Here is a 17679-nt window from a genome sequence, read left to right as displayed (position 1 = left end):
TACAAGACAGTGAAGAGAGGAAAAAATCTGTGTAAGAACAAGACCTCAGTGCAAAAAAAAAGACACAATCAGAAACATCGATGGTAGTGCAAGGGATGGTCCATAGTGTAACATTGCTGAGGTAGGGTTAGGGTTGTGTAGGTTGGTTCAGGAACCTGATGATTGTAGGAAAGTAGCTGTTCCTGACCCTGACTGTGTAGGACTTCAGACTTCTGTACCTCCTGCTAACGGTAGCAGTGAAAAGAGGGCGTAACCCGGATGGTGGGAATCCTTGACGATAGATGCTGCCTTCTTGAGGCAGCACCTCCTGTAGATGCTCTCAATGGTGGGGAGAGCTGTGCCTATGATGGATCAGGCTGTGTTCACTACTCTCTGCAGCCTCTTGCGTTCCTGTATATTGGTTTGTAGTCAGGGTAGTTTGTAGTTTGTGAATTAGGATATATGGTTGGTGCTTTGGCGTTGAGGATGAGAGACAAGGGTGCAATTGGTGATTTGATGGTCAGGAGGGTGTTAGTAGTCTTGGGGAGGGTGTCGGGGAGGGTGTCAGGGATGGGTGTGGTATGGTCAGCTGTCTTAGGGGAACATGCCAGTGGTTGGCGAGGGCATGTAGAGCTTAAAAAAACAAATATGCTCTACGTAAATGGCTTGGAATAAGAATAGTTTTTGAAACTGTAAGAGCAGCCTGCCAGCATTGACAGTAGATCGAAGCAAAGTAGTGCCACAGAGCTTCTCTTAATATTGGACCTCCATTGGAAACCCAGAGACGTTCTCTTCTTGCTTGTTTGGCTTGCTTCTGGTAAAATAATAGCAGGAAGCAAGATTGTTAAAGGGCATGGAGTTTTGTGGCATGAAGTCCAAATAGTAAGAAAAGCCATTGTCCCAAAGGAGACAGAATATGGAAAAACATTTTAAAAGTCTGCTTCAGTTTTACAGATGAACCCGATAATCTGTTACTCTAGAGAAACAGTGCCATGGAACAGGGGGTCTTGTACAAGTTGTCAATTTGACATGGAACCAATCACCATACATGTACAGTGACATTCTTTTCCTATCCCTTGAGAAAATGAATTCATTCTCAGGTGTAGCAAGATTGGACAGCATTTTGACACTGTTGTGTTACTGTTTACAGAGGCAAGTAACAAGGATAAACCTACCAATAAAACATCCTTTGTTAAAGGCAGTCAAAACTCAACTGCTGGTAGTGGCCAGTACAATATATCAAAAGTTGTACCACATGGCACACACATTGCATCCCCTTTAGAAACTAAATGTATGAAAATACATTGTGCAAATAATTTTAACTAAGCATAAATTTGCTAATTTCTTTAGTACTCTTGACCATAAACGCTAAGCTAAACTTAACATCTCTACAGCTTGCATTGCAGAATATTTCCATAAATCACTTCTCTAAATTGTGCATAACTAATTTCATATGCTGTACTACAATTATATTATCTATGCGTGACTTTAACTACATTGTACAACATCAGCTGTAACACTAAACTTAACACACATGATCATTAAATGCTCTAAACATAAATCTAATCATTTTTTTTTAAACTTGTATACCTTTTTAAGGTTCTTCACCTTTAGGCCTCTACTCTGGCATTGTGACTTCCTTTAGACACTGAACATTTTCTCTTTCTTTTGTTCTTGATATGGTGTCTGCTGGCTTGCTGAAGGCCATCCAGGACTGTTGGGTATTGCAGAGACTGGCATGCATCCAGGACCAGAATGATGATATTTTAATTTAACTCTTTAGTTGATCTTTTATATAAAGTTAATAAAAAAAACACACACACAAAATGGGGGCCTGGGGCTAAAGACTAAAAACTGAAATAGAATCTCCAGAACTCTTCAATCAGAGTGCAGTTTATGCTCCCTCACACCATATAGGTCAATCTGAGCTCGATTCAGCCCTTTCAGTAACTTCATAAATGATAGAAGCTTTGTAGACATAAAACTCTTTCCCAAGACTTGTGCAATTTCACCCATTGCAGTGGCATGAACCGACATAATTGAAATGACCTCACTATAGCAGTTTGGGGTGAATTTCTCACCTTCCACCTGATCTGTGGATCATTGCAATGGGACATCCATCTGTTTTTCTTGTACTATCCAAACAGACTTTGGAATCTTCCTCCAAACTACTTGCTGTCAAGGACTTTGAGGATTTTAATTATTCTGAAAATGCGACATTGCTATCCAAAAAATACTGAATAGACTGTTAAAAATAGGCTGCCCTCCACTTTGGACCATATCATCTTTTTGGCTCACTTGATGCTTGCTCCACAGATTTGCTTTTCCACCTGCCTCTGCAGTGGACACCCTCTGCTCAAATATTTCACTACCATGGCAATGCTGTGTTCCCTGAAGTGAAAAAACACATTTGGGCAGGTCTTGCTAGTGGACACCTGACTAGTCAGCACTACAAATCCATTACTTTCGAAATTCTTCATTCATGTTACCAACTTGCAGTACAACTCCACCTCTAGGAATATCATCTTTCCATGCAATTTACCACTACTTTTAGTACTCAAATTTTTTCAAACTTTTTGGCATGCAACCATTGCCTACATTAGCTCAACTTCCGGCTGACTTTCTCTCAGGAAGGTTTAGTATTTAACTGATTAGCTCACCCTCTCAGCTCGGGCATTACCTCCTCATCAGGCTCTATCTGCAGTGGTGCCAATGCAGTGCTGTACATACTCGATCACTACTCCTGCCCATATGAAGGGAGCTGCCTATTTTCTCCGCACGCTTGAATGTGTTACATTTTGTTTTGTCTTCTCAGGTAAGGAAACGTTAATCATTGACGTCTCCCTCACCATGACCATTCTTTTAGGGCTGCAGTGGGTGATTCTGGTTAACCTTTCATTGCACTTCTCAAGCCACTTGACAATGGTCTATTTGGGTGGGGTCAATACACCCCAAAACATGAGTGGCTTCTGGATCTCCTCACTGCCCAAAATTCTCACAAATATAGTCCCTTAATCCAATGTCTCAATCCAGTCAATGCCCATGATTTTTGGTGCACCCTTTTTAGCCCATATCGTGATAGATGAGTGGACCCATTTGGCTCCACTCATAACACACATTTTATCTTCCCCACAGCTTATAAAGTCTGTCTTCCAAAGATGCTATGGTGGATAAAAAAGAGCAAACCAAAATAGTGATGATATTATGTATCATTGGTCACAAGGAAAGAGATTTGACTTATCCATACTGCCCTTAAGTGAAATACTGGAGAATGCATTTGCTGCAGTGCAAGCAAATTACATGCATCTAGAAATGAAATGTTGAACGTTACTGGATATTTGTATGAACCAGGATCAGGGACAATCCTTGGATTTTTTTTTTGTAACACAACTAAGACTGTTTGCAGACTATTGCAGTTTCACAGATTTGAATGAATCACTTAGCAGAACGAATTTATTTATGAAATCTGGGAGTCCAGCCTGAGGAAATGACTTGTCTCACGTGATAGAGTTAACGCTAGAAAAAGGCATAAAGTCACAAAAAGTTGGAGAGAGACCCAAAATCAGGCTAGATATATTGGATAACCAACAGCAGCATGTACATGAGATAAAGCGCAAGAGAAGGGAGTAAAAGGAATGTGCAGCCAAAGTGTTGCAGGTATTGTGGATAGCAATGTGAGCAGCTGAAAAAGAAATGCACTCTGCCTGGGAAAAGATTCACATGATGTTGTATTGGAAAATCATTCTGCAAATAGTGCTCTATGAAGAACACACTAAAAGCCCAAAAAAATGGGCAATAAGCTGTGCAGGTACAGAGAGAGGGTTAGGAACAGAACGCCAGTTGAACACACTGCACCTGATGCCAAACTAGGTCATACTGTGAGAGGAACACCCACTAGACCTGTCTCTGGCAAGATACTGATGCAATGACAATCTGTGACCTTTCAGTTTGGCTTGAGAATAATGTGTAATTACAGTGATTTTTTTTGGGTTCACTGCCTTGAGAGAGCTTCTCCTAGCTGGTTTCATGTAGTCTAGCTGTATGTGGATAGCACATGACTCGTTAGATTTAACTCCACCTTGATGTTTGAATGCAAGAAATCATTTCAGCCATGCAACTCGCTGATGAAAATTCACAGAGCAGGGAAACTGTGAGTGCAAAAAAAGTGCAGGAAAACAAATGGAGGCATTTTGTGGTGGATACTTCACACCATTCAGTGCATGGCAGACAACAAGATATCATTGGCAAAATGGTGGAACTCAGATGTCAGCTTTTGGTTATTGTCATTTAGCAGTGTGTTTGGCCTGCACCTCAAGCTACTTGCCTTATTGTTATTTAGACAATAAAATTATCTATACTTGGCATCTATTAATTTTCATGGCAAAGAAATTATAGGATGGTTCATCAAGAAAGCCCCAGATTTGGTCGCAAGCCTCATCATGATACCAGCAAACAATATATCTCCATTGTGCATCCCAATGCAGGCTGCATTTGGGACCTTCATAAGACTTTCTGGCATGTGCCCTAAGCTATCCTATAGATATGTCCTGGAGATAAGAAGGCAAGCAAATAGCTGCTGGGGGTGAGAGTGGCAAACAACCATCAATTGACAGTAGCTGTTTGGCCAGGTAGAGATGGGGACTAGGTTTTCTCTGCATGTTTTATGATGTTTTAGTACAGAATATAGAAACCCATTTGCAGCAGTGGCAATAGCACAATGTAGTCGTGAATCATATATTGAAACTGCAGACATTAACAGATATCATTAGTGTTACTACAAATCAGAAAGCCACAATAATCTTCAAGACTGTCATTCAAGTCCGTTCTTTCAACATTCAGATAAATCTTTACAGTCATAATAAATTGCTTATTTTATTTGATAGAATGAGCACTGCTCCGTATGAATCATGCTATGGAATGCGTGAGATCAAAAGTCACTGTCCAGGGGCCTCTCACAAAATAGTCACAGCATGCTGTGCATCCCCATTTTCGTGTACCTTTTAGAATTTCTGGACGACTGTTTATCACATCTCCCCTGTTTAAAAATGAATAGCTTTTTGAAAATTAGGTCAATCACTATAAAAATGGTATTTCTTTCTATTATTTTTTTCATCATTATGTAACTGATTTAATGTTGGGTATAACTGCAGCTATTGCCATGAAAAGTTCACATTCCAGTGATTTTTCTATAAAGCTTTATTGTCGTACTTGAGGCCAATTGGGTTTTGGCTTATATGGTGAAGCGAGCTGAATTTGTTGAATGTGGTGCCTTATTGATAACAGAAGTCCTGAAAACTGATTTAATGAAAAGGAACAAAAGTTCTTAAGTCACTTTGAATCTATGGCCTTGACCATGGGTCTACTCAACAATGACTTTCACTTGCATGTTGCCTTTGAGTGGTCAGCATTTTTTCAAAGCTGTCCATCAACTTTTCCGTGCTTTATGGGATGGCATCTATAATGAAATGTGTTTTTACTTTTATGTTGCTTTTAATGTCAGTCAAAAGAATGGCAGCTGTATTATTCCTCATAAAGTATTTAACTTCAGCTATTCTAAAATGACAGAAATCCTGTGGGCATATGTGTGTGAATACTTTGCAGGGGTAGTGGATCTGGATGAGCATTTTTCTGGCAATTAAGAGTGTATAATCTCTGGTCCTGTCACTTCAGGCCGGCATGATTCGGACAGACAAGGATGAATTCTTTATTGAACCACTGGAGAGAAATAAAGTAGAGGAGGAAGAAGAAAATGGGAGAGTTCATGTGGTGTATCGGAGGTCAGCTACCAAAAAAACCACTTCCTGCATCAATCGGTGATGTCTATTTAAAAGGTCAGTGAATATAAGATTATTTTCTCAAAGGCTTATTCCCTGTTGAAAGGATTTGAATGAAACCAAGGTTCAATATACCTTAATGGCTGCACCATTTAAAATGTATTAAATGGAAAAAATTAGTTCTAATAGTGCAATAAAGTTTTTGGGTTTCAGTTGTACCTTGCCATTAAAAGATAAAAAAAAACATGTTTATATGCAATTTTTTCATGATCTCAGTTATTCCAAAGTGATTTACAGCAATGAATTTCGTTTAAAAATGAGTCATTCTTGTAATGTAGGAAATGTAGCAGCCATATTGTTCATTGGATGTTCCCACAAAAAACAAATGACAATGTAATATTGTAAATGGAATGTTTATTAGTGATGTTAATTGCATGATAAATATTGGCCAGGGGTAAAATCCCTGATCTTCATTGAAATACTGCCTTCTGATCTTTTACCGCATGGATTCTATTTAACATTTTACCCAAAAACGTGAACCTTGTTTAAAGGAGGCCTGGCTGAGTTGATTTTCAAGTGCTGGCCTAGGACATGCTCAAGCAGTTGCTCTTTAAGTTTTGCACCGGTATCATGAAAGCCTATTTCTGCATTTCTGGTACACTGAAGGCACAGACCATGTGTGTGCAATTAAATGCTATGGAAGTGGCATGAGGTGTGCATTAGATGGTGCTGTGCATGTTCAAAACTTCCTTGCATTAGTGCATCAGAAGTGTGGAAGGCCCAGAGCAAAAATTGCACACTTTGTACAATTCACATGAAGTCTCTGATTTTCAATAAAGTTTCATTTTTAATTTTAATTGGTAGAGCATAAAAGCGTGGCACTCATAAATCATTTTGGAGGCATCAATGTTTCTGATTATTGTGTCCATCAAAATGTATGTAGCTGTAACATTTTGCCTGTTGAGTATTTCTATTAAAAAACCCCCACCAGATTAGAATATTCAAGGTAAATAGTATGGTTTGTGGATTTATTTCAGTGAACATATATAAGTGCATTTCACAATTTACTTTTGCTTTTATGAAACTTTTACAGAGACCACGTTATCACCATGATTTATATTGAAGCTTAGATTGTTATTACTGAATTGGTCCATTGTTTAAATTCAATTTTTTTTTCACTTGAAGGCAACTGTATCATTTCACCAATTGAAATGAATAACAACATGCAACAAAATAAAAACAAGGAATGCTAGAATCGTAGACCAGATCAGTAAACGTTTAAAGATTCATCAGAAAAACATTTTTCCCAACCATAGGTTAAAAATGGTCCATATTCAGAAGGTCAGATGTTAAAATAATGCAGATTGAAAGTAGCTTTTGAATTCTAGATTTTACTTAATTAACTGAATTTATTTTGCCCAATCCGTGAGGTTGGATTTGAATATATAACTCCAGTTCCATACTTCAGCCCTTTGGATTATTTGTCCAGTAACATTTTTGGCATTAGAAGTATGCCTGCAGTTCAGTAAGGATTACAAACTTTTAAGTATAATTTTGAGAGCTCCATGTTCTTTTTGGTGCAGTTTGACACAGTTCTGAGTTGTATGAACTATCTTTCCAAAGCGATTGTTTAAATTAAAGTTGAGTTTCATGTCATTAAAAAAAATCTGTATTCAGCACAATTGCATAGAAATATATTTATAATTATGGTTAAAAAAAAACTGATTCTTATAGCTTAAGGTTCAAATTCCTCTGCAGTTAAGTGAACTATAGCTAAAGCTCCTAAATATTTGCAGGGATAGCAGTGGAGTGACTTTAGGCTTTATGGAGAATGAATATGCTCTGGTACATCTCTGAAGGGGAGATTCAATTGCAAGTTGTGAAGTGAGACCAACCACTTCTCTGATGGAATAACATTAATTCACTGAAAATAACATTCTGTCACCACAGTAACTGGGCAGGTTCAGAATTTCTCTATAATCCAGAATGAGCTAAATCCGAATACATCTTCCCTGAAGTTGCAAACCTGATCAACAGTTAAATCACCTGACTGATCTTGACTACCTGCCAAGATTCTGGAAATGGGAAAATTCCGCCTATAATGTTGCACTATGTGTATATCTTGTATGGTGATGTTTTAATACTTCCAAAATAAATATTTATGCAGTAGTTTAAAAAAAAGTTTATTCTGGCACCAAATATAATCCATCCATCACTAAACATGAATAGTTCAAATGTGGAAGTGCTTAGCTTTTGATACTTTTTCATTGGAATTTTTCTTGCATACTTCAGTAGTCACAATGGGGAATTGCAGCAATTAGTTTGCATACATCACAGTTTTAGATAATGCAATGGTATATTACCAGTTAATCCATTTTTTTAAGGGAGATTGGATGAGGGATAAAGTTGGTCAAGGCAGCAGAAAAGCTTTCCTACTCTTCATATAAAGCTGTGAATTGTTATACTCACACAAAAGGACATGTAAGGCCTCAATTTAATGACAGCCGAAAAATCATCTACTGTTCTGGTGCTGTATAGAATTGTGAGCCTGGTAGATGGTAGCATACTTGTTTCCAAAAGTTAAGAGATCATGGACAAGGGTCACAGATTTAAGATGCAAGAGATTTAGAACAGTAGGAATACAAAACCTCGACATACAGGAGAGTTGTGGGTAATAGTATACCCAATCATATACAACTGTATATGATTGAGTAGAAAATTCTGTCAACATTCAAGATAAATTGGTTACAGTGAAGGAAAAGAGGTAAAGTGGAAATGGTAAAAGTGAGCTTGGTGTTCAGATGGACCACAAATGGTAGTATCATTTGGTTGGACTGAATGGACTGACTTTACATTATAACTTTCACATATTGTATGTCTTCAGGATGTTCCAAAATGCTTTACATCCAGTAAAGTACATTAATATGTATTCAATGTTACAACAGAGAGAATGTAATAGTCCACAGGAAGCTGTTGCAAACACCAAATGAGGTTAAAGGTATGTTTTTCAAAGTTTGCTAGTTGAGGGTTAACTGTTGACCAAGATAGTTCCCAGTTCTTTTCAAATGCTTTTGTTCTTATACCATAATTCCCTTCCCTGTGAATACCTAAACTTGACTGAGTATCTAGGCAAATGTTGAACTTAGCAGAGCTATTTCCAGGCTGAGTAAATTTTGATCTGTGGGTAGGTCATTTTTGTTTGCTAGATTACATCTCCCTGCAATTGGTTACCCAGTGAAATAGCAACTGCATAACAGATCAGTCGACTATTCTTTGTCCTGCTGGAGAGAGAAGTCAAAAACATTTTAATCTTATAAAATTTAAAGTAGCTTTTTAAATTTAGAGCAGAGAATAGCTCACTCAACCAGCGGACATTCACTGGAGTGAACATCTGGTTGCCTGTGCCCAAGAAGTGAAGCCACTTTCAGTTGCTAAAGAAGTGAATATTTGTAAGTCTGAGATGCAAGTCAGAAGCTCTGTCCCAATTCAATGTTGCATCGTGGAGTGATACAAAGGGAAGTTGAGGAAATTTTAGCAGGGCTTTTCTGGGTTTTTGACCAAATTATTAAGTTATTGAACCTTAAAAGTCATTTTGTTTATTTCTCCTTGCCCCGACTCATCCCCAGCCTTAATTGTACTTGCAGCATTTCTGACATATCTAGTGTAAATGGTGGTGGATAATTGTTACTAGAAGGAGGATGTTTTAAGAATATCCTCATCCGCAGTGATGGTGGGGTCCTGAATGCCAAAGGGCTGAAGCATTTGCATCCATGTTGAACCAGAACTGCTGAGGAAATGACCCATCTTGACATCCCACTGAGATTCCAAAAGTCACAGAAGTTGTCAGCCAATTCATTTTGCTCCACATGATGCCAAGAAACATCTGAGAGCAGTGGATACAACAAAGGCTGTGACATGCTGTCTGTATACTGAAGGCTTGTACACCAGAACTAGCCAGTTCTCTTGCCAAGCTGCTCCAATACAGTTACAACACTGGCATGTACTTATCAATGTAGAAAGTTTCCCCACATACATCCTGTTCACAAAAACAGGACAAATCCAAAATGGGCTAGTTACTACCTAATCAGTCTACCCTCAATCATCAATGCTACTATCAACTGGCATTTGCTCAACAATAACTTGATCATCAATGCATGGTGTGGATTTGCCAGGATCTCTCAGCTCCAAACATCATCACAGTTGTGGTCCAATTGTGGACCAAGGAGCTGCATTCCACAATGGTAGACAGATCTTGTCATCAAGGAAGCATTTGAGTAAGTGTTCAAGGAGCCCTGGTGAAACTGATGACAGTGATGATCAGGGAAAATGCATCTAACACAAAGGAAGATGGTTGTGATTATCAGAGGTTACTTCTCCCAGTCTCAGGACATCACTGTAGGAATCACCCAGGACAGTATCCTAGGCCCAACCATCTTCATCCACTGAAAGAAAGACATTCCTTCCATTTTAAGATCAAAAAGGAATTGTCACTAATGATTACACAAAATTCAATTAAGAACAAAAGGAATAGAAGCAAGCCATGCTTGCCTGCTCTACCATCTATTAAGAACATGGCTGATCTTCTAACTTGGTGTCACTTTCCTACATTAACCCCAAACCTCTTCAGTCCCTTATCATTTATGTCTATTGATCTCTGAACATAGAACTAGGACACAGGAACAAGCCCTTCAGCCTACCTTGTCCATGTTAACCATGATACCATTCTAAATTAATCCCGTCTGCCTGCACGTAGTTCATATCCCTGCTTCCTGCCTGTTCATGTGTCTGTTGAAATGCCTGTTAAACTTTGTAATCATTCGATGAAATGCCTGTTTAAACTTTGTAATCTGCTTCCACCATCTCCCCTTCAGCGCATTCTAGGCACCTACCACTCTCTGTGCAAAAGAATCTTGCCTTGCAAATCTTCTTTAGCTTTCTCCCTCTCACCTTGAAGCTACACCATCTAGTATTTGACATTTCCACCCAGGGGGGATAAAGACTCTGACAATCTACCCTTCCTAAGCTTCTTATAATTTTATATATTTCTATCAGGTTGCCCCTCAACTCCTGATGCTCCAGAGGAAACAATCCAAATTTTTCCCAACCTCTCCTTGTAGCTAATGCACACCGACCTAGGCAACATCCTAGTGAACCTCTTCTGTGCCCTCTCCAAAGCCTCCACATCTTTCCTATAATGCGGTAACCAGAACTGTACACAATACTCCAAATGTGGCCTAACCAAAGTTTGTGCTGGCAACACAACTTCCAAGCTTTTCTACTAAGTGCCAACGACTGATGAAAACAAGCATGCTGCATGCCTTTACAACCCTGTCCACTTGTGTTGCCACTTTTAGGGAGCTATAGACTTGTACTTCCAAAATACCTCTGCACATCAATGCTCCTAAGGACCCTGCCACTTACTGTTTACTTTTCCTCTTGTATTTGACCTTCCAAAATGCCTCACCTCACACATGTCCAAATTAAACTCCATCTGTCATTTCTCCACCCAAATTTCTAACTGATCTATATCTTGCTGCATCTTTTGACAACCTTCCTCGCTATCCACAAATCCACCAATTTTCACATCATCTGCAAACTTTTGAATCAGACCACCTACATTTTCATCCAAATCATTAATATATATTACAAACAACAGAGGTCCCAACACTGATACTTGTGGAACACTACTAGTCACAGACCTACCCTCTGTCTTCTGTGACCAAGTCAATTTTGGATCCAGTTTACCAACTCATCATGATCCCATGTATCTTAATCTTCTGGACTGGTCTACCATAAGGAACCTTGTCAAATCTTTGCTATTTCATCAGTCATCTTCATCACTTCTTCAAAACCTCAATCAAATTTGTGAAACTGGACCTTCCCTGCACAGCCATGAGAGCTATCCCTGATAAACTCAGGAATTACTTGTATTTGGAAAAGCATGAGTTTATCAGAATCATTTCCAATAACTTCTCTACCATTGATGTAAGGTTCACCCACCTATATCTTCCCAGTTTGTTTCTGTTGCCCTTAGACAAAGGAACAATATTGGCTGTTCTTCAGTCTTCTGGCAACTTGCCTGTGGCTAAAGAGAATACAAAGATTTCAGTCAAAGGCCCGGCAATCTTCCTTGCTCCTCTCAGTATCCTAGGATAGATCCTTTCAGGCCCTGGGGATGTCCACCTTAATGTTTTTCAAGATACCCAGCACCACCACCTCCTTAATATCAAGATCCCCTTGAATATCAACAAGCCTCTCCCTAATCTCACCATTATCCATGTCCTCCTCCTTGGTGAATACTGATGTAAAGTACTCATTAAGGACCTCGCCTACTTTTTCTGCCTTCATGCATAAATTCTCTCCTTTGTCCTTAAGTAGATCTACCCAATCCCTAATGTGTACAGGAAGGATTCCTGACACAATATGTAGACAGACCGACTAGAGGAGAGGCCATGCTGGATCTGGTATTGGGCAATGAACCTGGTCAGGTGAAAGACCTCTCGGTGGGCGAGCATTTTGGGGGATAGTGACCACAACTCCTTGACCTTTAGCATAGCCATGGACAAAGATAGGAGCAGACATTATGGGAAATTATTTAATTGGGGGAGGGAAAATTATGATGGTATTAGGTAAGAACTTGGGAGTGTAAACTGGGAACAGATGTTCTCTGGTAAATGCACCACAGATATGTGGATGTTGTTTAGGGACCACTTGTATGGTGTTCTAGATGGGTTTGTCCCGCTGAGACAAGGAAAGGATGGTTGAATGAAGGAACCATGGTTAACAAGAGAGTGGAAGGTTTAGTCAAGAGGAAAAAGGAAGCATATTTAAGGTTTAGGAAGCAAAAATCAGATAGGGCTCTTGAGAGTTATAAGGTAGCCTGGAAGGAGCCTTAAGAAGAGGTGGAAGAGGATATGAGAAGGCCTTGGTAAGTAGGGTTAAGGAAACCCTAAGGCGCTCTACACATATGTGAGGAACAAGAGAATGACTAGCATGAGGGTGGGGCTGCTTAGGGATGAGGGGGGAAATGTGTCTGGAGGAAAAGGAGGTAGGGGAGGTCCTAAATGAATATTTTGCTTCAGTGTTCACCAGTGAGAGGGACTTAGACGAATGTGAGGTTAGCGTAGAACAGGCAAATGTGTTGGAGCATGTTGAGGTTAAGAAAGAAGCAGTGTTGGAGCTACTAAAAAGCATTAGAATAGATAAGTCCCCAGGGTCAGACAGGATAAGATATACCCCAGGTTACTATGGGAAACGAGGGAAGAGATTGCTGGAGCGTTAGTGATGATCTTTGAGTCCTCCCTGGCCACAGGAGTGGTACCGGAGGACTGGAGGATGGCAAATGTTGTTCCATTGTTCAAGAAAGGTAAAAGGGATAATCCTAGGAATTATAGACCATTGAGTCTTATGCCAGTGGTGGGCAAACTATTGGAGATGATTCTTAGGGACAGGATTTATGAGCATTTGGAGAAGCATAGTCTGAGTAGGGATAGTCAACTTGGCTTTGTGAAGGGCAGGTCATGCCTCACAAGCTTATTAGAGTTTTTTGAGGAAGTGACAAGACAAATTGATGAAGCTAGTGCGGTGGATGTGGTATATATTGATTTTTGCAAGGCATTTGACAAAGTTCCCCATGGTAGGCTCATTCAGAAAGTCATGAGGTATGGGATCCATGGGAAATTGGCTTCCCCACAGAAGAGAGAGGGTGGTTGTAGAAAGGGAGTACAAGACCTGGAGGTCAGTGACTAGTGGTGTTCCGCAGGAATCTGTTCTGGGACCCCTGCTCTTTGTGATTTTTTATAAATGATTTGGACGAGGAAGTGGAAGGATGGGTTGGTAAGTTTACAGATGACACGAAGGTAAGCGGTGCAGTTAATAGTGAACAAGGTTAGCTGGGCAGAGAAGTGGCAGATGGAGTTCAATCCGGAGAAGTGCGAAGTGATACGTTTTGGAAGAACGAACTTGAAGGCAGAGTACATGGTTGATGGCAGGATTCTTAGCAGTGTGGAGGAACAGAGATATCTTGGGGTCCAAGTACATAGATCCCTCAAAATCGCCTCACAAGTGGATAGTGGTATGGTGTGCTGGCCTTCATTAGCCAGGGGATTGAATTCAAGAGCCGAGAGGTAATGTTGCAGCTCTATAAGACTCTGGTTAGACCACACTTGGAGTGTTCAGTTCTGGTCACTACATTATTGGAAGGATGTGGAAGCTTTGGAGAAGGTGCAGAGGAGGTTGACAAGGATGCTACCTGGGTTGGAGACCATGTCTTATGAGGAGAGCTTGAGCGAGTTAGGATTGTTCTCTTTGAAGTGATGGAGGATGAGAGGAGACTTGATAGAGGTATATAAGATTATGAGAGGTATAGTCAGAATGGACAGCCAGCATCTTTTCCCCAGGGTGGTAATGGCCAATACTAGAGGTTACCTGTTTAAGGTGCGTGGAGGAAAATTCAGGGGAGATATCAGAGGTGGGTTTTTTACACAGAGAGTGGTGGGTGCCTGGAATGCACTGCTGCAGGTGGTGGTAGGGGCCGACACAATAGGGTCATTTAAGAGACTATTAGATAGGCACATGGACAAACAAAAAATTGAGGGTTATGGGAGGGGAAGTAAAGAGGGGGATAGATTGAATGGGCATAAGGTTCATATAGGTTGGCACAACATCATGGGCCAAAGGTCCCGTACTGTGTTGTACAGTTCTATGTACTTGCCAAGGACATTTCTTGTGAAGTTCTTTCCTGTTTCCTTCATATTCCCTAGGGACCCTGTCCAATTTCAGCTTCCTAAGCCTTATATATGATGCCTTTTTTTTGTCTAAACTTACTATATCTCTTGTCATCCAAGGATCCTGAGCCTTGCCATCCTTTCATCCCCACAGGAACATGCTGGTTCTGAATTCTAAACAACTCGCCTTTTTTGAAAAAAATCCTACAGATCATATGTGAATTCACTCTCAAACAGTTGCTCCCAATCTTCTTTCTTCAGTTCCTGCCTAATACTGTTGTAATTAGCCTTCCCCAATTTAGCACTTTCACCCAAGGACCAGTTTTATCCTTATCCATAACTATCTTAAAACATACGGAATTATGGTTACTGTTCCCAAAATGCTCCCCCACTGAAACTGTGATCACCTGGCTGGGATTATTCCCTAATATATGATTTAGTATGGCCCCATCCTCACTTGGACTATTTACATACTGTTACAAGAAACCCTCTTGGATGCACCTTACATATTTTGCCCTATTTAAGCGCCTGGCACTAAGGGAGTCCCAGTCAATATTGGGGAAGTTAAAATCACCAACTACAATAACCCTGTTGTTTCTGCATCTTTCCATTATCTGCCTACATATTTGTTCCTTTATCTCCCACTGGATATTGAGAGGCCTATAGTATAACCCCATCATAATGATTACACCTTTGCGAGTTCTACTCTTATGGCCTCACTGGATGAGCCCGCCAAGATATCCTCTTTTAGTGCGGCCGTGACTTTCTCCCTAATCAGTAATGCAATCCTCCCCACCTCTTTTACATCCCTCTTTGTAATGTCGTAAACATCTATACCCTGGAACGTTATGCTGCCTGTCCTGCCCTTCTGTCAATGAAGTTTCTGTAATGGCAACAGTATTGCTGTTTCATGTACAAATCCAGGCTTTAAGGTCATCTGATTTACCTATTGCTAGTACATTGCTTGCAGTAAAATATATACACTTCAGACCATCACTCCTGCTGTGTTCATTATCCTGTCCCTGCCTGTTTTTCCTATTAGACTTGACTTAACCTTTATCTTCTCAGTCACTCTACCTGCTGACCTACTACTCTGGCTCATACTTCCATGCTACACCAGTTTACACCCTCCAGAGCAGCACTAGCAAACTCCTGGTAAGGATATTGGTACCTCGAATGTACCCAATGACTGAGCCTCTTCAGTCCCTTTTTAGGTGTAGAATTCCAAAGAATTACTACCATCTGGACTAAGAAATTTCTTCTCAACACTGTACTGAATAACTGACCCTCACCTTGAGGCTGTGACCTCCGGTTGTAGAGACTCCAGCCAGGGAAAACATCAATTCCACATCTACCTGTTACGCACATAAGATTTTTACAAGTTCTTAGAGAATGAAGCAGTCCATAATTGCATGCAGTAATACCCAAACAACATTCAGGCATGGGCTGGTAAAGTGGCAAGTAACATGCATGTCACCTGCGGTGTCTGGTAATAGACATCTCCAATGAGAGAGAATCTAACCACCTGCCCTTTACATTATTGGCATTATCATTGTGGAATTCTCACCATCAACATCACCAATGAGCAGATACACAACTGGCTCAGCCACATAAATAATGCGGCTACAAGAACAGGTCACTGGATGTCCTGTGCTGAATGACTTAAATCCTGACATCCCAAAATATTTCCATCATCTGCAAAGCTCTGGCCAGGAGAGTGATGGAATATTTTCCACTTGCCAGGATGTCCTCAGGGCTCATTACCATCCAGGATAAAGCAAGTCAGTTGATTGGTACCCCATTCACCACTGTAAACACTCATTTCCTCCACCCCTAGTGCATTGTGGCTATCTGCTAAACACATGATATGTACCACCAAGAAGGACAAAGGCAGCGGGTGCATCGGAGGACATGTTGTAATGAGGATATGTGAACTCAACAACAGGATATAGATGGGCTAACTGAGTAGGCAAAAACTTGCATTTCATGGAGGAAAGTGTGAGGTCATGAACTTCGGTAGGAGGAATCAAAAGATCGACCATTATCTAAAGGGAGAGAGGCTGGAAATGAGTGGACCTTAGAAGTGTCTAGGTGTTGTTGTACATGTAACACAAAGTTAGCATGCAGGTGCAGCAAGTAGTTAAGAAGAAAAATGGCGTATTAGTCTTTTTTGCTTAGGGGTTGAGTTCAAAAATAGAGAAGCATCTTTATAATTGTACAGGGTGTTAGTGAGGCCACTGAGTATAGTTTTAGTCTCTTTTTTTAAGAAAGTATATATGAGCATTGGAGGTAATCCTGAAAAAAATCACTGCACTTAGCATGAGAGGGTTGTCTATCACAAACAGCTTATATAGTTGGAGTTTAGAAGAATGTGCCATGATCTTAAGATCCTAAGGGATGTAACAAGGTCGATGTTGAGATATTGCCACTAGTAGGAGAGTCTTGAATGCTGGGATATAATTACAAAATAAGGAGCAGTTACTTAAAACTAAGGCGCACAGGAATATCTTCTGTCAGAGGGTGGGGAATCTTTGGAATTCATTAGTTCAGAGAGTTATGGAGGCTAGATCACTAGAGGCATTTAAAGAGGATGTAGATAAACTTTTGAAAGACTGATGATTTGAAAGCTGTCTGGAACTGGCATAGAAGAGGAGTTGAGGTCTGGAGCACATCAGCCATGATCATCTTAAATGATGACAGGCTTGAAAGGCCAAGTAGCCTACTACTATTTTCTTGTGTGTTTTCTTATGTATGTAAGCAGCACCACCTGTAAATTCCACTCCAAGTTGCACCTCATCCTGACTTGGAAATATGTTGCCAGTATTTCATCATTGCTGGATCTAAATCCTGGGACAGTCTCTCCAACAGCACTGAAGGAGTACCAGAAGGAGTACTACAACTTAAGAAGACAGCTCAATTTGAACATAATTAGGGATGGGCAAGAAACTCTGACTTTGTCAGTGAATTCACATCCTGAGAAATGAATAATATCCGCTCGAAGCTAGAGGAATTGCATTGTAGTCTAAATGCATAAAAGGCAGCAGTTCAAGAGCTAATGTGGAAACTTCCCCTTGTACTCCCTTTATATGCAGAGAGATAAGGCATCGAATCTCTCCTCCCACTCTCACTGGAATGCAGGAAATTAATGAAGTAGGAGGATTTTTGGAAAAATGAAATCTGCTCAATACTCTGGCAACTGC

General features: G+C 40.2%; 1 protein-coding gene across 4 annotated transcripts in view; it reads left to right on the top strand.

Moving 5' to 3' along the window:
• The window catches only part of LOC127569267 (A disintegrin and metalloproteinase with thrombospondin motifs 2-like), a 210057-nt gene that overhangs the window by 34257 nt on the left and 158121 nt on the right, over positions 1 to 17679 (top strand). For all 4 annotated transcript variants that reach the window (XM_052013743.1, XM_052013745.1, XM_052013744.1 and 1 more), the window contains exon 2: positions 5650 to 5810. In XM_052013743.1, the coding sequence (XP_051869703.1) occupies positions 5729 to 5810 (82 nt within the window). In that variant the 5' untranslated portion in view covers positions 5650 to 5728. The remainder of the gene's footprint in view (positions 1 to 5649; positions 5811 to 17679) is intronic.

This window comes from Pristis pectinata, chromosome 4 (assembly GCF_009764475.1).
Source record: "Pristis pectinata isolate sPriPec2 chromosome 4, sPriPec2.1.pri, whole genome shotgun sequence".
NCBI classification, from domain to species: domain Eukaryota; kingdom Metazoa; phylum Chordata; class Chondrichthyes; order Rhinopristiformes; family Pristidae; genus Pristis; species Pristis pectinata.
Note: the sequence above shows the minus strand (reverse complement) of the source record. Positions and strands in the feature narration are given on the sequence as shown.